General features: G+C 37.4%; 1 protein-coding gene across 6 annotated transcripts in view; it reads left to right on the forward strand.

Moving 5' to 3' along the window:
* Window positions 1–23,112, forward strand: part of LMO7 (LIM domain 7) — a 229,263-nt gene that overhangs the window by 73,313 nt on the left and 132,838 nt on the right. For all 6 annotated transcript variants that reach the window (XM_064369107.1, XM_012472043.2, XM_064369110.1 and 3 more), the window contains exons 2-3: window positions 7,350–7,420; window positions 20,352–20,421. In XM_064369107.1, coding sequence (XP_064225177.1) covers window positions 7,350–7,420; window positions 20,352–20,421 — 141 coding nt within the window. The remainder of the gene's footprint in view (window positions 1–7,349; window positions 7,421–20,351; window positions 20,422–23,112) is intronic.

A 23,112-nucleotide genomic window follows, 5' to 3' on the forward strand; every position in this document is an offset into this window, starting at 1 on the left:
TTGCTAATTAAAAACTTAATCAGATTTTTAGAGTTACTGAGGTTGGAGTAGCTAGTATGTGCAGTATGAATGCTTTCTAATGTTCATGAAAATGTCCACAAAACTGTTAAAACATTTAAAGGAATCTCTGTTATATTGAAGTTTAGAGTATCATATGTTTATTCCTTTCTCTATCTCTCTCACACCTATGTCCATACACAGACACAGTCACCATGAGTTAATACATCTTTTTATCCAGGAACATTGGAAAAAAAGATTAATTGAACATTTTTATTTACTGATCTACCTTTTATACCCTTAACAGAGGAGGATTATTTTTGAAGGCATATTTTATGGTAAAATACCGTAATTTAAAAATATCTAAATAGGTTGAGGATAATTTAATTTTTTAGCCTGAAAATACTTTAGGGTCTAATGTAATTGAGTTACTCTTTTACCGAGTGAGTACTTACAAAACACTGTCGGTTTTGGTGCCTGTTTCATGTGGGTGGTTGTGTAACTTTCTAGAAAGTTAAACATTCTGAGCCTCGAATTTCGTACTGGTGAAATGGAGATAATAAGAATTATTAAATTTAAGGGTTGTGTAGATTGCATAGATAATGAGAAAAATTACCTAGCACAAAAACTGGTGTCTGCCTCTTCTATTATTTGTTCCTTTAGGTATAGAAGATGTAGGAAATTGACCTAAATCCGATTGGTTTTGACTTCTTTTGAATGTTGTTCTTTTATATTAATACATTTATATATCTGTTAGACACAAACATCTGTACTCTTTAAAGAATATAGATAAGCAAAAGATAATGTTAAAAATAGGTGCCATTCTACAACTTAGAAATAATTAGTTAGTATATTTATTCCATGTTTACTTATGATATATTCTTAGAGTTATAGAAATTGGGATTATACTCCATGTATTGGTTCTTAAATCGCTTTTTAAATAATAAGTATTCTTTGCAATTAATAAATCCACTTTTACGACATGAATTTAAATTTCACGTAGTTTTCTGTTTTATGGCTATATCATAATGTAATCAATTTATTATTACTGGGCACTCAGGGTATTTGTAATTGTTGCTATTTATTCTGCGGAATGCTGTGAAACAGTTCTGTTTTGTATGCTTGTCCTGTTGTCCTGGTATAAATTCCTAGATCCTGCACCTAGGAGAATATGCATATTTAAGACTTGTGTTGCATATCACAAATTACCTTCTAGAATTGTGATATCATTTTATATTCAGTGGTGTACAGAGCATGCCAGAATGCCATGTCCTTTAGTTTTTATATTGTCTTTAAAAAAATAAATACAGTATAAATGGAATCTGTTTTTTAATCATCATTATTTAGATTTTGGAAAGTGCATAAGTATAAGAGTATATCAATATTTGGATATATGAGGGGGTCTGAAGTCTAATACACATGATCTTACCTTTCTATTGTCTTTTTGGGTGAGATGAACCATTATGGATAGTTAGGTTTTCTGAATAGCTTTGAATATTCCATTTTATCCTACTTTATTAAAAGATATTCTAAATATAGGCAACTCAGCCATGCCTATGTGATGCAGAGGTGTGTTTCTGAGGATGAATTATTGGAGTATTGTCAGAGTGGTAACTTCAGGGTCCATGCACTTAATGAGGTTGGCATGTACTGTTTAACCACCCTCAGGAACTTCACTGCACATTTCAGCCACTACAAACTAATAAGCAGGTGATATTTTCCCTGCTTCAGATGAGCAGACTGGGGTGCTGAGAGGTTATGCAACTTGCTTAAGATAACACAGTTATTAGGTAGTGAACATGGAATTTGAACTGACTTTTGTCAGAATTCGGTTCTTTTTTTTGTTTGTTTTTTGAGACGGAGTCTTGCTCTTGTTGCCTAGGCTGGAGTGCAGTGGTGCAATCTCAGCTCACCGAAACCTCCACCTCCTGGGTTCAAGTGATTCTCCTGCTTCAGCCTCCTTAGTAGCTGGGATAACAGGCCTGTGCCACCACTCCTGGCTAATTTTGTATTTTTAGTAGAGATGGGGTTTCTCCATGTTGGTCAGGCTGGTCTGGAACTCCCAACCTCAGGTGATCCACCCACCTCGGCCTCCCAAAGCGCTGGGTTTACAGGCGTGAGCCACCACGCCTGGCCTCAGTTCTTTTTCTTTCCATTTTGCCACTTGCTACACACTGCCCCCTTGCTTGGCCCACCCACTGCTGTTGATTGTCATTCTTCACTGCTCTCTGGTCTCTGTAGGACACAACCTTTCTTTCATCTAAGTCACTGCTTCTGATCTATATTGATTTGGGAATGTAACTGCCAGATTTTAGTAAGTGTCAGTGGCTCTGAGGAGCTTTGCTATGACTAGAGAATGGACTTTAACATCTGCGTTGGATATTTCTGGGGCTTTTTCATGCTTTTGGCTTTGCATAGGAGTTTTCAGATGAATGATGTGTTACAATGTTCTCTGTAGTTGAGATCTGCACTCCCCTTGAGTTTGTTTTGGAATAATTTGGGGCAAATTCAAAAGAGTTTGTGTTGCATACGTTGTTTGGGATAATCCAGGGTCCTCTTAGAGTTATTTTCAGAAGAATATGCCATTCTCTTTGGGTATGTTTTACTGTGCTTTAAACATTAGGTTTTACGTATGAGGCTGTGGACTCCCTGAGGGAAGAGCTGCCCGCCTTTAAAAAAATTGCTTTTGGTAAATTCCTATCCAGTATTCAGGTAGTGGCTGTAACAGACACCCAGCCTTTGTTTAAGTAAAGCAGCAGTGCAGCCCTTCTGTAGTTTAATGCCAAGTATAGGAAGGATCTAATTCTTCTGAGTTTCAGCATGTTACCTCCTGGCCCAGGCTCCTGTCCACATGTATAGACCGGCTTGTGAGAAACACAGCCATTATTTTGTCGGTTAACAGATATCATGCCTAGCTGCAGCAGTGTTGCAGAATGAAGACACTCAGGGATTCTAGGTGGACTGTGAAGCTGGCAGCAGTGAGGACAGCTTGTGGGGGTGGTGGTGACGGTCCCTTCATTGAGCCCTGGAGCCGACTTGGGATTTAAGATTAAGATTAGGGACTTTCCAGTTCAGGATTCCAGAAATGTATTTCTTTCTGAAGCGGCAGGTGAAGCAAGGACTACTCCTGCTCTTAGGTGGCAGCTACATCTCCAGGACAGCTGCTGTCACTGCTGTTGGCCCCTGTCCTCCCCCCGAGCTAGGACTCGGGGGTTGTTCTTGGAGCAGTTTTTTTCCCACTATGCCTTCATTTTCTCTGCTACTGTGTCTGCTGTGGAATCCCCTTTTCTATCCTAACCACCTTCCCCTTTAGAGAGAGAATCTAGATATTTTTCTAAAGGTTTCACCAGCATTATTGATGGTGGTAACTGCAGGTGCCTCTTCCTATGTAATTTCTTTTTTCTTTTTTTCTTTTTTTTTCGTAGAGGGTAGGAAACTTTTAATGATTTGAAAAAAGACCTGAATGACAATGGATGATTATGTGGGACTTCAGCCAGACACAGAGTAGAAGGAGCCAGCAGGCAATGTAATGCCCCACTTCCTATGTGCGGCAGCTCGGGTGTCGGAGAGACTTGGGTCCAGGATCTGGCTCCAATGCTGCCAGCCACACAGAGATGAAAAGTTTGACAAGGAGAGAAACATAAGAGGCAGTTTTCACACCTGTTAAAGTGAGATGACAACAGTATCTCCCCGATAGGCTTGTTATGAGGATTAAAATGAGGAGCCTAGACCACTGTTTAAGTGAGGGGTCATAAAACAGTGAGTCCAGACCAACATTCACATTTTAGTTTGCCCATGAATCACCTAGTGATCTGGCTAGAAAGCAGATCCTGACTCAGTAGGTCTGGGGTGGGGCCTGAGACTTTGTACTTCTCTTCTCTTTTATTCTTTTCTTTTCTTCTCCTTCCTTCCTCCCTCCCTCCCTTCCTTCCTTTCTTTCTTTCTTTTTCTTTTCTTTTCTTTGTTTCTTTCTTTCTCTTTCTTCTTTCTTTTTCTTTTCTTTTCTTTCTTTCTCTTCTTTCTTTTTTTCTTTTTCTCTTTCTTTCTTTCACTTCAGGTGCATACTATATCTGGCATTTCTCCCCATGTTATCCCCCCCCACCCTCCCCACCCCCTGCTGTCTCTCCTCTACCTCCTCCAACTGCCCCCAGTGTGTGATGCTCCTCTCCCTGAGTCCACGTGTTCTCATTGTTCAACACCTGAAGTCTTACTCTGTTGCCCTGGCTGGAGTGCAGTGGTGTGATCTTGGCTCACTGCAACCCCACCTCCTGGCTTCAAGCAATTCTCCTGCCTCAGCCTCCTGAGGAGCTGGGATTACAGGCGTGTGCCACCACACTCAGCTGGTTTTTATATTTTTAGTAGAAATGGGGTTTTACCACATTGGCCAGGTTGGTCTCAAACTCCTGACCTCAAGTGATCCATTTGCCTCAGCCTCCCAAAGTGCTGGGATTACAGGTGTGAGCGACTGCACCTGGCCAGACTGTGCATTTTTAACCAGCTCCCTGGTGGCATAGATGAGGCTGACATGGGGCCCTCCCTTGGAGCCATGAGGTCTAAGATACTTCACCCCATGCCTGATAGACAGGTAGTGTACACACAGTAGATAGAGCTGCTATAAATACTGCTGTTACCTCTATGTTAAGATCAATGGAAATCTAGTCCTCAGATTTTTCATTCATCTTTGGGCTGCTCTTAATGGGTGAAGCACAGGTAAGCCACCCTCTTCTACCCACGGAAGTCTTGCTCTGTCAGCCAGGCTGGAGAGCAGTGGTGTGATCTTGGCTAACTGCAACCTCCACCTCCTGGGTTCAAGCGATTCTCCTGCCTCAACTTCCAGAGTAGCTGAGATTACAGACGCATGCCACCATGCCAGGCTAATTTTTGTATTTTTAGTAGATATGGGGTTTAACCATGTTAAGCAGGCAGGTCTTGAACTCCTGGCCTCAAGTGATCCACCCATCTTGGCCTCTCAAAGCACTGGGATTACAGGCATAAGCTACCATGCCTAGCCTGCTTTTCTGGTGTTCTCAGAAGGGAGTGTCTGGAACATCCTAGTAAGCCATGGCTGGAGAATATATTATTACCCACGGAACATAGAGATATTAGTGATTCTTGGGATGCAAATTGTGGGTATGTGTTTTTTGAGAGGTTCCTTAAATAGTTTTTTAAAAAATCAGAAGTCATTTGAAAGGAGAGAGTCCCATCTTTGCTCTCTGTGTGAAGACGCAGTTAAAGTGCCCCAGAAGGAGGCAAATAATGACTGTAACTGATGATAAACATCTATAAAGAGAGAAATGTTTGGGGAAGGGGGAGAGAACACCCTTTCTAACCATGACAGAGTCATTAGTATTAGACTCACCTCCCGGTAAAAACAGTAAAAGCTGGAAAACATACACAATCAACTGTTCGAAGGTATTGAAATGCAATGAACATTGGCAGGACCAAACGTGAGGCAATCCTCAAGAGGAAGAACCCACTGTGGGGAATCAGCCTCTTTCCTTGATCTTTTTTTTTAAAAATATGTATTTTATTGCATTTTAGGTTCTGGGGTACGTGTAAAGAACATGCAGGATTGTTGCATAGGTACATACATGGCAATGTGGTTTGCTGCCTCCATCACCTATATCTGGCATTTCTCCTATGTTATCCCTCCCCAACTCCCTACCCCGCACTGTCCCTCCTCTAGTCCCTGCCCACAAACCTCAGTGTGTGATGCTCCCCTCCCTGTGTCCGTATGTTCTGATTGTTCAACACCCGCCCGTGAGTGAGAACATGCGGTGCTTGATTCTCTGTTCCTGTGTCGGTTTGCTGAGAATGATGGTTTCCAGGTTCATCCACGTCCCTACAAAGGTCATGAACTCATTGTTTCTTATGGCTGCATAGTATTCTGTGGTGTATACGTGCCACATTTTCCTTGTCCGGTCTATCATTGATGGGCATTTGGGTTGGTTTCAAGTCTTTGCTATTGTAAACAGTGCCGCAATGAACATACGTGTGCATGTGTCCTTATAATAGAACAATTTATAATCCTTTGGATATATACCCAGTAATGGGATTACTGGGTCAAATGGAATTTCTATTTCTAGGTCCTTGAGGAATCGCCACACTGTCTTCCACAATGGTTGAACTAATTTACACTCCCACCAACAGTGTAAAAGTGTTCCTATTTCTCCACATCCTCTTCAGCATCTGTTGTCTACAGATTTTTTTAATGATCGCCATTCTAACTGGCGTGAGATGGTATCTCAGTGTAGTTTAGATTTGCATTTCTCTAATGACCATTGATGATGAGCATTTTTTCATATTTTTGTTGGCCTTATATATGTCTTCTTTTGAGAAGTGTCTGTTCATATCCTTTGCCCACTTTTGAATGGGTTTGTTTGTTTTTTTTTCTTGTAAATCTGTTTTAGTTCTTTGTAGATTTTGGATATAAGTCCTTTGTCAGATGGGTAGATTGCAAAAATTTTTTTCCCATTCTGTTGGTTGCTGGTTCACTCTGATGATGGTTTCCTTTGCTGTGCAGAAGCTCTGGAGTTTAATTAGATCCCATTTGTCTATCTTGGCTTTTGTTGCCAGTGCTTTTGGTGTTTTAGTCATGAAGTCCTTGCCTATGCCTATGTCCTGAATGGTTTTGCCTAGGTTTTCTTCTAGGGTTTTTATGGTGTTAGGTCTTATGTTTAAGTCTTTAATCCATCTGAAGTTAATTTTAGCATAAGGTGTCACTAAAACTATGTAATTTCTTAAGTTGGGAATTGTCTGTTTAAAATATTCACCATTTCGCCTCTCTCTCTGTGCCAGGATTTAATAGTCTTCTCCCTAGGGTGTCTCCATAAATGGCTCTGTGCATCAATTAGGGCCATTTCATAAATAAGTTTAAAAAGCGTCGTGCCCTCTGTTATTTAGCTTTGTAATGAAACTTGAGGAATATAGAGATGGAATTGAAATTAGTGATACGTGTATTCAGTGTAGTTGGTATTTTGAATTTATATCTTAGACTGTTTTTATTCACTCTTAGTAGAATAGATCATCCATAGTTTTTTAAAAAAATATAAAATATGTTGGAAATTTAGTTGAGCTCTTACCTTTTGTGTATCATCCAATAAAATGGTTATATTACCAAAAACCCTCATTGTATTTTTTTTCCTGTATATACTTGGCATACTAAAATGGTTAACCTCTCTCTTTGTAACATAAAACAAACAGTACATAGTCCTTTAAGGAACAGATTATAGGATCTAACAGTCTAGTCCTTCAAGTATAACATTAAATGCATATTAATTAATCTAATACTGAATTTGACTTGTGTGTTATCGCTGCTTAGGAGAAAATTAATACCCAAATCTATCTTTCAGGCAGTAACAGAGAAGAATTTTGAAACAAAAGATTTTCGAGCATCTCTAGAAAACGGTGTTCTGCTGTGTGAGTAAGTATTTAAAATATTTAAAAAATACTTCAAAGGCAAAAATGTGTGTGTGTGGGTGATGAGGGGTTTGGCTCCTCCCAAGGCCACCATAGTCACAGAAATGTGTTCTTGCTCACAGGTGAGATTTGATCCCTGCAAATTGATACCTCACAGTACGAGACAGTAGGAAGAAGAGGTTATCAGTCTCTGTAGCTACAGATAGCACTGGTAACATATGTATTATTTTTAATTAGTTAACAAGAAAGATTCCATTACATGGTGGGCCAGTAGGGGGTGGATGGTTGATAAGGAAACCTTACAACATTTTACCATTGATCTCTTAGTCTGAATAATCTAATGGGTAGAATTGCCTGGTTTAGAACTTAATACACAAAGTCTTTTCTTCATCAATCAATCATGATGATTGGAGTGGTGATTTTTCTTTTAAGCCTTAAGTGGAGTCATTATCAAAATCAATTTGAGTTAAGGACCATTCATTCAATTAATGGATACCATTGAGAACCATACCCTAGACTTTGCTTACAAAGAAGTAAAATAGACTAGTAACCATGAATGATGGTATAAGGCCTACATTGCATCTGTAGTGTGATATTTTGTTCCCCAATGGATGCATTGTACAGTTAGCCAAGTTTGCGACCTTTGGGAAGAAGGGAGAGGCAGGCCTGTGGGGCATAACGATGAAATCCTGGGTGAAGGTAGAAGTTGCAGAAGTGAGCAAATAAATTCTAAGAATGTACTTAAGTACTCACCCACATTTTTGAAAGCACTTAATTATTTTAATTTAGACACTTATCGCACAGGCATTTATGCTATCTGTCCACATGTGAGCAGTGAGAGTGTATGCACTAGTACTTAGAGATCTTTTTATTCTTTTGAAGGAGCTGTTTGCAGGAAAGGTCTGGAATCAAAGGGCCTAGGTTAGATTTCTAGCTCCATTACTTTTGGACCTTTGAATAAGTCACTTCACATCTTTGAACAACTGACCAAGTGACTTAACATTTGAGCCTTATTTTCTCATCTGTAAAGTGGAGATCAAGGTACTTGATGTGCCTAATTCACAGGGTTGCTGAGTTCAACAGTATATATATATATTAAGGTTTTTATAAACTATCAAACTTGGTATTAATACAAGTTGTTGCTAGAGGATGGGCATGTAAATAACAGTCTCTATCTTGTCAGTGCTGTTAGCAGGTGTTCAAACTTCTTTGTCTTAGGATGATATTATTAATTTGTTCCATATGAAGTTGCTGGTATTTAACCGCTTGTGACTGACAGAAATGTCAGTTTCATGTGGTTTCACCTAATGTATAGCTGGACAGACACCTGAATAAGGGTCAGGAATAAAGTTTAAAGTGTGTTTCTTGTCATCTTCCAGTGTCACATTCATGGGAATATGAATAGTGTTTGAATTAGTTTGACAATGAGTCAAATAGTGTTTAAACTAGTTTAAGTAGACCATGTAGCCCAATTGGTCACTAATGGGAAGTTATTTTCTCTTAATTTGAAAACTGTATGATTGAAATGTATTCTAGTAATGTTTAGAAGATGGAGGGGAAACAGTGCCTATTAGAAAGAGGCATGTGACCTGCAAACTACCTTAGCTATCATTTGATATTTGCAGTAAAGAAAAGCCATCAACCATACACCTCACAAGTCTGAATAAGAATTGGGTAGGTTTTATAAGAAGTTTACCTATGAAGCACAGGGTTTCTTTTTAGATTTACAAAAGCATATATCTCAAATACATGATCTTTTCAAATAAGTCACTTCTTAGGTTATATGTTTCCAGTAATGAACTAATGCCCATAATGTTTTAGGGATACCACTTTTGGGACACTGAGCTCATAAATAGGTCATTAAACATGTTTGATAGTGATACCCAGTTTTTGATTTAAAATTCAACTTATGCACCAGGCTGGGCTCTGAATGATTGGAAGTGATTTCCAAAAGCTATACCCAGCCTGCAAAGATCAGCATAGTGTGACCAGGGAAGATATTCAGAGTTGTTGAAAAGCTATTGTGAGCACAGGCAGTACAGGTTAGAATAAATATGTAATTTCTACCTTAATGGCAACAGTAAACATTTGGATGAATGTTTAGAGTTATATTGGTTTTTTTAAAAAGTCACTTTAATTCTCAGACTTCCAAAGCTCATTCTAATACTTTTTCTAATTGGAATAACACCAGTTGGGAGTTTTGTGCATTACCACATAAGTCTAATCAATCTCTTAGTACCCAGTATTCTTTAATGTTTCCCAAAAGTAGCTTAAGTAAATCTTAAGCCACGGTAATCAGCAATTGTAATTTACTGTGGGACACCAAAGTACTGCATAATATCTTTATTAAAAAAATCTTTCTCTAAATTGTGAATCACATTGTTTATTGTCATTGGTTAATGACGACACATTCATCTAAAAACTGAGGTGTTAACGAATAAAAAGTCCAGATAACTAGATTTCGTGTCAAATCTGTAATTGAGGAAAGCCCGGCTGGTTGCTCTATGAAATGGTTAAGCAGGCACCGTTGTTTGTGGCCTCATCCACCTGCGTTTTATATATAATGCCTGAGAGGAAAACAAGGTCAGCTGTTCAGCGATCTGGTATTGCAAGCCCTGACTTTTCAATTAATGCTAACTGTAGTAAACGATTTGTTTTTCAGGATATTTTACCCACTACAGAGCCCAAGTGTCAGCTGAAATATGATGGGGATATTTTTTAAACCTGAATTCATTTTCATACAGGATAAGGCTGACTCCTATGTGGCTCACTGCCAGAATCATATTTCTTGTGAAATATAGGTTCTGCTTGTTGCCTATTAGAAGCCTCTAGGCATTCTCATTTATTACCACCATTTTTCTTAATATTTCATTCAATAATTTCAGCAGTTTTTAAAAAATCCATTAGTAGTACTCTTTCATTTTGAACTGGGGTTCTGAAATATCAAAGTGAAAAGTTCAAATAACTTATTATAGCTTTCACTCAATTGGAAGTGTACTGACATTTCAGATAGTCTAAAGTGGGGATAAAGTGTGCACTGAGGTTTCAGACAAGATATACATTTGAGTAATGAGGACGGTTATGTGTGTTCATTGCCTTTTAATCTGATTGACTAATGAAGTTAGTATCTTTCTGTCATTTTAGTGTCATTTAGTTTGACTGTGGGATCTCATGAGTTGAGGGCTAAAGAATACTCCCTTGATGAAAGTATATGGTAGTCTCTCTTGGCTTTCCTAAACAATGAGATGGGAACACTGTCTGATATTTTGGCTTTTCTAATTAATAAAAGGATTGACAAGTGTGTATAAGGTGATTTTAGGTCCTCGTTATAATGTACTATGAATTTTGTTAGTAGTGTTCATTAATCTGTCTTCTATCTTCTGTATTTCTTAGTGTTCATGTGGACTGCCTTATATATATTTTAAAAATATACGACAGTGCAAGACTCCATCTCAAAAAAAAATATGTAAAAGATGTGTCACTACATCACTGTCCATGATCTTGTTTTACCCTGGGTTCTAGCAGAATCACTCGTCTTCTCTAAGCATACTTGGTTGAGACATAAACAGCTGATGATATCAGTAATTTCCCAGTTACTCATCTTATGATGGCAATCTTGGAAATATTCAAATGAAAACACTCTTTTTTTTCTTTGATGAAGAGAGAAGATTTGCTTGATGATAGTCTGATTGGGTGTGTCACTGGTTAGTCAGTCTGTACCTCCCATCCCTGGAATGATCCCAGGTCTCTGCCACACTCAGCTGTACATCAGAAATTTATGCCTTTTTGAACACATGGCTTACATTAAGAACACTGTCACCAGGTCTTCTTGCACCTTGGAAAGACAGGAGCAAGATGTTCACCCCTATAGGTATGAGAGATCCTGTTTCTATTTGTATTAGCCGTGCAACCACAACTATCTGCCTAAGAATACTGTAATATTTTATTAAAGATATAGAACATATATTCAGTTATATATATGTATTTTACAAATATTACTGTTTACTGTGGGGCACTCAGATGATCATTTTAAGGCATTGGGTAAGATAGAGAATGTTGTCACTTGTCATTCCTGCCAAGAGAGCTCTATCTTTTTGCTGGAGTTGGAGCTCTCCACCCACACATAGAGTGCTGGTGATATGGATAGGCCCCTGGGACTTCTGCGCAGTGCTCCATGGGAAGCCCTGAGGCTTTCAAGTAGCAGGAAAGGCCTTTTTTCTTAGAAGTGTTTCTGGTTTTGAATTTCCTGAGGAGGACAGTTGCTTACATACAGTGCTCCAGCATGCCATCACTATTTATTGACCCTGATCTGTTTTTATAGCCTTTGAAATTTTGTGAAAACTGTTTTTCTTTACTATCAAGTAATATAAGCTTTGAAGTTTCCATGTTACATGATAGTCCAGCAACAGGCAAACAATGGTGCAAGGTTTCAAGTTCATAAAAATGAATGTAAAAAAGCGTGCTTTCTCTCCGTGGCAGTGTTTTACGGTTGAGCTCTGCATGCCTTCTTTTTAAGCATCATGGTTCATTTCACCTGTGGTGTAATATCTATACCTAGCAAAAACATGATTTTTTTTTCAAAGAAAGAGTATATTAAGTTAAAAGTCAGCTTGGCAAACAGCAACTTAAAAATTCACTTCAGTTACAATGGACACATTCTAAAGACTCATTTCAAGTTTTGCAGAAGTTTTTTTTTAATATTGTGGCCTCAAAGTTGAGGGTTGAAATCATGGAGAGAGACTGATATATCACTCTCACTTACCTGAGGGATTGAGGGGAATTTAGTAACATCGCTTCATAGTTAGATGGTACAGGAAGCCAGATTCCTTTTGCTTTCTGTTGTTTTTGTTTTGAAGACTTTTTAATAGAACAGTTTTGGGTTCACAGAAAAACTGAGGGGAAGATACAGAAAGATCCCATGTTCTCCATGCCTCCACACGTACACAGCCTTCCCCATTAGCACCATCCCCACCAGAGGGGTACATTGGTTACCAGCGATGGACCTACCTTGACACAGCATCATCACCCGGAGTCCATGGTTTACATTAGGGTTCATTCTTGGCGTTGTATGTGCTGTGGTTTTGGATAAATGTATAATGACATGCACCCATCATAGTATCACAGAATTGTTTCACTGCTGTAGAAATCCTCTGCACTACTCCTGTTCATCCCTCCCTTGCTTCTAACCCCTGGCAACCACTGATCTTTACTGTCTTTACGGTATTGCCTTTTCCAGAATGCAGAATGTCACATACTTGGAATCATACAGTGCATAGCCTTTTCAGCTTGGCTTCTTTCACTGAATCATATGTACTTTCTTCCATGTCTTTTTTTTTTTTTTTTTTTTTGAGATGGAGTTTCGCTCTTGTTACCCAGGCTGGAGTGCAATGGCGCAATCTTGGCTAACCACAACCTCCGCCTCCTGGGTTCAGGCAATTCTTCTGCCTCAGCCTCCTGAGTAGCTGGGATTACAGGCACGCACCACCGTGCCCAGCTAATTTTTTGTATTTTTAGTAGATGGTTTGATAGCTCATTTCTCTTTAGTGCTGAATAACATTCCACAGTCTGGATGTTTCAGAGTTTGTTTATTCATTCATCAAATGAAGGCCATATTGGTTGCTTCCCAGTTTTGGCAATTATGAATAAATTTGCTATAAACATCCATGATATAGTTTGGCCCTGTGTCCCATGCAAATCTCATGTCAAATTGTAATTCCCAGTGTTGGGGGAGGGACCTGGTGGAAGGTGATTAGATCATGGGGGCGGATTTCCCCCATACTGTTCTCTTGATAGTGAGTCCTCACAAGACCTGATGGTTTAAAAGTGTGTGGTACTTCCCCCTTCACTTGCTATCTCTCCTTCTCTGCAATGGTAAGATGGGCTTGCTTCCCCTTTGCCTCCCACCATGGTTGTAAATTTCCTGAGGCCTCTCAGTCATGCTTCCTGTTAAGCCTGAGGAATTGTGAGTTAATTAAACCTCTTTTCTTTATAAATTATCTAGTCTCAGGTAGTTCTTTATAGTATCATGAGAACAGACTAATACAATCCATGTGTAAACTTTTGTGTAAATGTAAATTTTTAGCTCCTTTTGGTAAATATCAAGGAACATGATTGTTGGATCATACAAGAGTATGTTTAGTTGTGTAAGAAACTGCCAAACTTTCTTTCAAAATGTCTGTACCATTTTGCATTTCTACCTGCAGAGAATGAGAGTTCTCGTTCCACATCCTTGTGAGCATTTGATGTTGTCCGGCTTCTGAATTTTGACCATTCTAATAAATGTGTAGTGGTATCTCATTGTTGTTTTAATTTGCATGTCCCTGATGATGTATCAGTGTGAAGCATCTTTTCATGTGCTTATTTGTCATCTTCATGTCTTCCTCAGTGAGGTGTCTGTTAGGGTCTTCGGCCCATTTTTTAATCAGATTTTCTTATCTGATTAAATCAGATTTTTAATCATTTTAAATTAGATTTTCTTATCGTTGACTTTTTAAGACTTGTATGTTTTAGGTAAGAGTACTTTTTCAGATTAGCCTTTAACAAATATTTTCTCTCAGTCTGTAGCTTGTCTTTTCATTCCTTTGACATGTCTTTTACAAAGCAGATATTTTTAATTTTAATGATGTCCACTGTATCAGTTATTTCTTTTATGAATTGTGCTTTTGGTGTCATAGCTAACAAGTCATTGTCAAGCCTAAAGTCTCTAGACTTCCTCTTGTGTTTTCTTCTAGTAGTTTTAATAGTTTTTGGTTTTATATTTAGGTCTGTGATCCACTTTGAGATCATCGTTGTGAAGGGTGTAAGGTCTGTGTCTAAATGCCCTTTGCGTTTGTGGTGATATTGGGAAATTTTCTACTACTCAGTGAAACCCATTAGTACCATAATTATTGAGAGTCTCAGAATAAAAGGTATCTGCCCTGAGACTTCTCAAGCTTTGCTAGACTCACTTCAGGATGCTTCAAGCAGAACAGTAAGGCTATAAAACAAAGTTCCATCATAAGAAAGTGATGACTATAAATTACTTTGGTACTGATATTGCTGTTCCATACACTTTGCCATCTTAACGTTTACTGTTAACTTTTACTGTGTGCTGTAGGTAATTCAGCAGTATTCAAAATTACTACCATAGAAATTCTAGAAATTAAACTTACATCAATTTTACTAGCAATCTTTGAAAATATTAAAATATTAATTTCAAATTTTAGTAAGGCATTTACGTAATTAAGCTAATCAGTCCAAGTTAATGTATCTGATAGCTTACTTTTTTGATCAACACGATCAACACTAGCAAATAAGAGAATATCAAAGTCTGGCTTCTCTGGCAACAACAACAAAATACTAGAGAGGAGTGTTTTTGTTAAAAGCAAAAAACATTTCTAGCATTTGAAAGCATAGGTAAAATATTTAAAAATTTCTTTATAAAGAAGATAGAGATTTTGAATCATTTGCTTCATATTTCACAGAAATATTTCTGCATTAAAAACGGGGCAGTGGATTTTAGTAAATATTTGTAAAGCACCTGTGAAATGCCAGGTGTTTTGCTAAGTGCTAGGCAATGCTGTTTGCGGGGAGAAGGTCATCTGTGCCTCTAGCAGCTGGACTGTCTGATTGCTCTGCTGCCGATCCCAGCATAGTGCCATATTTAGTACACATTAAAATGCTTAAGGAGCAGAATTTGTGTTTAGAGGAAAAGTAAGCAAATGCATTAACGCCGTATAGTGGATAAAACAAAAATCCTGTGTGAAATAGGCACAAAGACCAATAGAACAGAATAGAGAATGCAGAAATAAAGCCAAGTACTTACAGCCAACTGCTGCTCTTCCACAAAGCAAACAAAGACATAAAGTAGGGAAGGGGCACACTATTCAACAAATGGTGCTGGCTAATTGGTAAGCCACATGTAGAAGAATGAAACCGGATGCTCGTCTTTCACCTTATACAAAAAATCAACTCAAGATGGATCAGAGACTCAAATCTAAGACCTGAGACCATAAAGATTCTAGAAGATAACATTGAAAAAACCCTTCTAGACATTGGCTTAAGCAAAGACATCATGACCAAAAACCCAAAAGCAAATCCAACAAAAACAAAGATAAATAGATGGGACTTAATTAAACTAAAAAGCTTCTGCACAGCAAAAGAAACGATCAGCAGAGTAAACAGACAATGCATAGAATGGAAGAAAATCTTCACAATGCGTACATCTGACAAAGGACTAATATCCAGAATCTACAAGGAACTCAAACAAATCAGCAAGAGGAAAAACAAACAATCCCATCAAATAGTGGGCTAAGGACGTGAATAGACAATTCTCAAAAGAAGATATACAAATGGTCAACAAGCATATGAAATCCAATGCTCAACATCACTAATAATCAGGGAAACACAAATCAAAACCACAATGCAGTAGCACCTCACTCCTGCAAGAATGACCATAATAAAACAATTAAAAAAAATTGTTGTTGCTGTGGATGCAGTGTAAAGGGAACAGTTTTACACTGCTGATGGGAATGTAAACTAGTACAGCCACTATGGAAAACAGTGTGGAGATTCTTAAAGAACTAAACGTAGATCTACCATTACTAGGTATCTAACCAGAGGAAAATAAGTCATTATACGAAAAAGATATTTGCACACCCATGTTTATAGAAGCACAATTTGCAATTGCAAAAATATAGAAGTAGCCCAAATGCCCATCAATCAGTGATTGGATAAAGAAGATATGGTGTAAATATATATACCATGGACTACCACTTAACCGTAAAAAGGAACAAAATAATGGCATTTGCAGCAACCTGGATGGGATGGGAGACCATTATTCTAAGTGAGGTAACTCAGGAATGGAAAACCAAACATCTTATGTTCTAAACATAAGTGGGAGCTCAGCTATGAGGATACAAAAGCATAAGAATAATGTATTGGACTTTGGGGACTCGGGGGAATAGTACGGGGTAGTGAGGGATGAAAGACTACACACTGGGTACGGTGTCCAGTCCTCAAGTGATGGGTGCACCTGTATCTCAGAAATCACTACCAAAGAACTTCTTCATGTAACCAAACACCATCTGTTCCCCAAAAATCTACTGAAATAAAAAATAAAACATTAAAAAAGCAAAAATCATTGCTCTTTAATTGGTGAACAAAATGTAATATCTTTATTATATCTTTAAAAAATTTAGTTATTAATAGAAGTTTGATAATAGATATTTAGAAAATGCATATGAAAAAGATATTAGAAATATGTAGGTGTACAATACAATAATTCACAGGTTAAAAAGTTCATTCAGTGTATTAATATGTTATTCAAAGTCATCTTTCTTGTTCATTTTGAAAATCTTTGGAAATAGGAGCTCAAAAGGTATCCATAAATTTTGTACCTCAGCTGAAAATCTTTCTGATAAAGGGAAAAATGAAATCTGGCATTTAAAACTAGTTTCTGGACACTAATAGAAACAGAGCATCAAATTCTAGTTCTCACTAAAGCTTTTATAACTAAGCCAGACATTATATAGAGCTTTATGTACAGTTTTCTGAATTTCCTGTCTGAGTTATATTTAAAGTTGGGTTATATTTACTGACAAGGCTTTTGAACAGAGCCAGCTCTCTAGTATCTGTCATTGTGCAACTCCTTTGAAGGAGTGGACAATATGTTTGAGGCTGAAGGAGGGGAGTGAGAAGAAAAGGAAGGAGACGACTTGAGACATACCTTCGTGTGGGGTGCTGCTATATCACGATACCATAAATTAGGCAGTTTATAAACAATGGACATTTATTTATCACAGTTCTGGAGGCTGGAAAGTCTAAGATCAAGGCACTGGCATATGTGGCATATAGTGAGGACCTGCTTCCTTCGTAGACAGACTTCTCACTGTAACCTCATGTGGTGGAAGGGGCAAGGCAGCTTTCAGGAGCCTCTTTTATAAGGGACCTAATCCCATTCGTGAGCATTCTACTCTCATGACTAATCATGTCCCAGGGGCTCCCCCTTCTAATACTGTTATTTTCAGGGTTAGGATTTCAAGGTATGAGTTTTGGGAAGAATGTAAACATTCCAATCCTAGCAAGGGGTGAGCTGAGGGAGGAGAGAAGTTGCTGGCTTTACCTGTGAATGCTCTGCCTTGGGAGGTGTCAAATTACTAGGTGCTTTCTTCTGGTTTTCATCCTACCAAAAGAGCAAGCCTCTGATGCACTATCCAAGCACATAACCAGGCTCAGGCTCTGGCCTTAAGGAAAGGCTTGGAGGAAGACAGAGATAATTCTACCTAGGGCTAGAGAGCTGGAACAAGGGGAAACAAACAGATAAAACGGCTCCTTGACTGATTCTAGATCCTACTACATAGAGGTATCTGGAAGGTTATTATGTTACTTGAATCTTGAATAGAGTCAGTTACCTGAAGCCAGTGTTACCGTAGGAATTCCATATGTGTGATTGAAGAATGCTTATTATGCAAAGAAGTTCTACTTGTAGAAAAGAGTATTTCCATAGACGGCACTTTTTTTTTGATTTGACATAAGATTATGCCCCCATTTCTCTAGGCACACTTAAATTTCACAGAGGTTTAGATTTTGTAAGACTCACTGTTTTTCTCCTTAGAAGAAATATTCTAAAAGGTTTTCCTTTAACTGCATATGAAAATAATTTTTGATGATTCATAATTTAATTGGATGTTCAGTATTTGCCAAGACTACCTGTGTCTTTTCTCCAGCTTGTAGTGTTTAGAATAGATGACCATTGTAACTACTAACAAAATAATACAGCGTTTTCCTCCAGTGACTCAACTTTTTAGAGGCTGGTTTGTGTGTTATTCAGAGTGTTGTTTTTTCCTCATGGTTATTTCCGTGTTTGCATATGTACTCGAAGGTTTAGGGTGGAAAAGGAATGCTAATCCATGTGTGTATGTCGCTTCTAAGTAACAGCTTTGGAACCTTCTGATGAGGTAGGAGTTAATTAACTCATTACTGGGAGACATCATTTATCTTTTCTATTTCTTTTAGCTGTATCTTCTACTTTCCTTGGCTGACTGAATTCAGAGTAGGTGATATTATTAATTCTAACTCCAGAAACTGTATTTTTAAAAACGTACTTTCTCTTACAAAACCTGTAACACAAAAATGATACGTGATATAAACAGGTAAACTGAATGACCTGGTCAAAGTCACCAGTGACTCAAATAGGTGGAGCAGAAATTTATGACACTCTTCCTCCAGCCAGACTTTCCTGACATTTTATATGTTGCCCTAGCTCATAATGGCCTCCAATTTATGTCATTTAAAGATTAAACTTCAAAATACAAGTTACTATAAGAAAGTCAGTGCCAAGGTAGTGGTCACAAACTGCAAATAATTTCTTGATTTATACTTGCCAGAATTATGTTCCCATTCAGTAACACTGCAGTTATTAGTTCTTCTATGCATTGCAGGAATGCCACCAGTAATGGAAATATAGAAATACCTTGTTCATAGGGAACAACTAGAAGAATTAATTAGGAATTATTATTTCTGATAAACTTACTGAATTCTTTTCTGCCTCCTCAGCTAGTGATTAAGAAAAATCATGTGGATATGAGGGAGAAAACTTTTCTTTCTACTTGGCTTTCTGTGTACAAATCAGAAATTAGGTGTCAGGGAATAATTGTTCTATCGAGAGGATGGTATTACTAACTATATTGACTAACTTGTCAAATGATCTTTGTGTGTAGAAACCATGAAAACAGAAAAACATGTTTTGTTCACCAAAGTCTTCATAAGCCACTGTTTTGTAATTATGAATCCTGCTGAACAACATTCTGTAGGTTATTACATCAAGACTTTTGTCTTTTTTATTTTTAGCACACTCGAGTGTATATATAAGTCTTTGGAATGTTGAAGGAGTGACATTCCACAGGCTTCAGATTTTCTTTTTATCTGCTGCCCATTGTGCCGAGGAGACAAGTAAATTCAGAATGTTTAATGATTTCTCCTTTATTTGCCTTCTTTCTGGAGCGCTGTTACAGAATAAAAAATTGTTTCTTGTGGATGGGTTTTTGAATCGGAATATCAGTTTCAAGGTAGTGTTCTCTGACGGTGATTAATGATTAATTAACTAAGCTAACATTAATAGAAAAGCATTTTTAGAGCATTAAATTTCTACATGACCTGGCACAGTGTTACTGATCAACAATAAAAAAAGAATTCATAATAATCTAGATTTAGAAGCAAAATTGTACTCAAGTTTCAGTTGTCAAAGCCAAGTTTCTTTTTTATAGAGTATGGAGACATGTATGTCTTTGCAGTATCTTTCTTTTTAATTTAAACTTGTTCTGTTTAATCTAAAGTACTAGACTCTGAGGTAACTTAGTTAATTTAGGGTGTTCTGGTACATTTAATTTAATGTTCGCCCAGTCATTCTGCTATAGTAATAAAGCAATCATTTATGGGCTTGAATGAATCACCAAAAAGTTAGTTGACTATTTGTATGAGTCCACCTTACCTTTTAAATGTGGCAAAATAATATGGTTTTGAAGCTACCTTTAAAAATGATCAGTTTGAGAAAAAAAAATCAGTGAAAACTATTAGTAGAAAATAGTATTCTTTGGGCGAAGTGAACAAAATTATGATGAAGAGATTCTTAAACTGGTAATTGAAACATAAGCAAATATTACCTTTCTTTAATAAATGTGGAACTAACTCTTTGAAGGATGGCTTTGGACATAGAAGTAGGTCTGTGTCCACACATAGAGAATATAGGATAGCGAGGACCAGTCACCGTTGTGTGGGGTATTTTTCTTTGTCTCTCAACTTGATTTCTTGGTTATTTGCTTTCTGATGGGCTGTTGGCTCTGTATAACGTATTTGGGGGGGGGAGTAGTGATATGTGTTATTTTTGAGAATGCTAAAAAAATCACTAAACTGATATTGGCATCTTGTAATTGCATATGTTATTTATTTACTTTCAGTTTGATTAATAAGCTTAAACCTGGCGTCATTAAGAAGATCAATAGACTGTCTACACCAATAGCAGGATTGGTAAGTAGTAAATTTTCTTCACAACTAAATTTATTTGTCTTTGAAATGTAAAGAGGTGGGCATAGGCAGGTTTTTGTATCTGTAATCACTGTTGAAAGTAGGTTATAGTCTTTTTGTTCAAGCAAAGTGTGGTGATGTCCTCCTTATATCTGTAGTTCCTTTCTCTTGTTTCCCTATTGCCTGGAGGCTTTGACTTTATTTTTTAATTGTTTGTTTATTTTGATTTTTGTGCCATTAGGCTTCGTATGTTTTCTTTCTTGGCTTATTTCTTTCACAAATTGCATTTGTTCAGGGTCACCATCTTTGGAAACTCAGCCCTGTGTGTGCTGTTTGCTGGCTACTGCAGTGGTGCCCCAGACTGCGAGATGTTCACCGGTGGTGATGTTTCTGCCACATGATGCTTTTGCGTTACCCTCAGCCAGCACACAGATCCTAAGTGCATTTGCAAATTAGTCAAGGCCTCCTAGCTCTGTTGCTTTATGTAAAAGGTTTTCCACCAAAGTTCTGTGTGAGGCTGGACAAGTCACTGTCTTCCTCTTTGCCACAGTAGTATTACCCATAAAATGGGTGTGATGGTTCTGTAGATTCTTTCTAGCTTTCAAATCAGGAATTTGTGTATGAAATGTACCCCACACTGTCCCAAGGTAGCTATTCAGATGGGGTAAGACATTTCAGAGGACAATAATGGTGTGGGGCTCTGTCTGTGGAAATAATTTACAATCAAATGCAAATGATGGATAATATTTAAACTGTTAGAAATCCTTAAAAATCAACAGGATGATAGGAGTCAGCTAAATGAACTTCAAAAAACACTGAAGTTTAAGATAGCCAATAATTGGAATGTGAAAACAAACCTTACTATTTTTAGACTATTCATGCTGTTTATAATACGTTCAGGAAACTTCTGTTTGTCCGTTCATGTGTTTACAGATGTTAAAGGCATGAGTATTTAAAGTTAGCAGATTTGCAGAAGTTGTGAAAATCTCATTAAAATCTGGGTGTTGGTGGCAGAGTGTTTCTCAGAAAATATCTGTCTAGGACAGAAGGAATGAAAAGTTTTTAATAGTTTTACTTCAAAACATAATATATATATAAAGTTCCCAGAACAGTCGGGCTCAAATATTAATTCTTCTCTTCCTACCAAGTTGCCTCCGTTCTATGTCTATCATGAATAGACAACTGACCTAACAATTTTATTGGTTTCAAATTTGTTTAGGTTAAAGAAATTATATGTATATGTGTGTTAGGTTAAAGAAATTACACACACACACACACACACACACAATTTTCTACTAGTAATATAGTGAGTCAGAAGAGGTTTATTATTTAAGGAATAAAATGGAAAAATTAATACTTGAAGTCTTTTTAGGAGAAAATGTTCAGTTTAATAAAACAAATGAGCTTTATTTAAAAATGACATAAAATATTTTTATATAATGTACTTTTAATATTAAGTTTCAATAGTATTGAAAATATTTTTTCAAATGGCTTGAATTAAATAGCTTATTGCTTTAATTTAAAATTGTTATTTCTTGGATCAATTACATGCATTTTAAAGCAAATTAGACTTTGATCTCACACACCCTGCATATTTGGAATGCTCGAATTGTAGTGGTTTGTTGTTGGCCAGTGGAGGTTATTTTCAGTTTTCTGATTGTATGATTACATGAAAGCACAAACGTATTTTATTTTTAAATTCAACGATCTCTCCAAGTATTCCTATTTCAAGCATCAGAAATTCTATCTAGTTGGGATTTTATCTTTAGAAATTAAAGTGAACTGTATTTCCGGTATATAAAATAGGAATATTTTTTGAATACAGGACACGGAGCATTTTCGATTGGCTGTGGGAGCATAAAAGTGACCACAGCTGCAGAATTGGGCTAAGCCCAATTGGTTTGAAGTTGTTATCATGCCTCATTTGACTCCTTCTGATGCCTGTTTGTCAGGATGGTTATATTAAAACTTTTCAAAGCCTTAATTCCAAGTATGAATTAGTGCTCCAGCAGATGCCCAGGAGGGTCATTATGAGGACTACAAGGATCATATACAGATAGTCTGACATGCAGATAGTCAGTGAATTTTTTTTTAACAAATAATTGAGTGCTTACTAGGTTGAAGATTTTTCTAGTTTATAGGTATATATCAGAGGAACAAAGACAGTCACAAACCGTGACCTCATAGAGTTTAAATTTTAGTGAAGGAGGGGAGACCAGGCAAATAAATTAGCAAACAAGCAAGAAAGCACCACATAATAAGTGTGCCACAGAGCATTACAGCGGACTGTGACATTTGTTGCATGCCTATGAGCAGTTGTAGTGGGACTCTGAAGACTGACCTCTAAAAATTCCTTCAGAAGGAGGATGTTAGAAACTTTAGCTGACACTTACAGAAAAAGAATGAATAACCCGAGCCAGACTTGTCATACTAATCATTTTTGTGTTCATAGCATCTAGCACAGTGACTGATACATATAGGAGATCCAAGATTAATTAAAGAAATGAACAAGATTTCTGTTGTGAAAAATAATAGATTCTAGAATTGGGTCTCTGATGGGATAGTGCTATAGGTTGAATTGTGTCCCTCTCCCCCAAATAAATATACTGAAGTCCTAAACCCCAGTACCTTAGAATGTGACCTTATTTGGGAATAGAGTTGTTGGAGATGACATAACTAGTTAAAAGGAGCTCA

Source organism: Aotus nancymaae, unplaced genomic scaffold, assembly GCF_030222135.1.
Source record: "Aotus nancymaae isolate 86718 unplaced genomic scaffold, 86718_ANA_hifiasm-v0.15.2.pri h1tg000088l, whole genome shotgun sequence".
NCBI lineage: Eukaryota > Metazoa > Chordata > Mammalia > Primates > Aotidae > Aotus > Aotus nancymaae.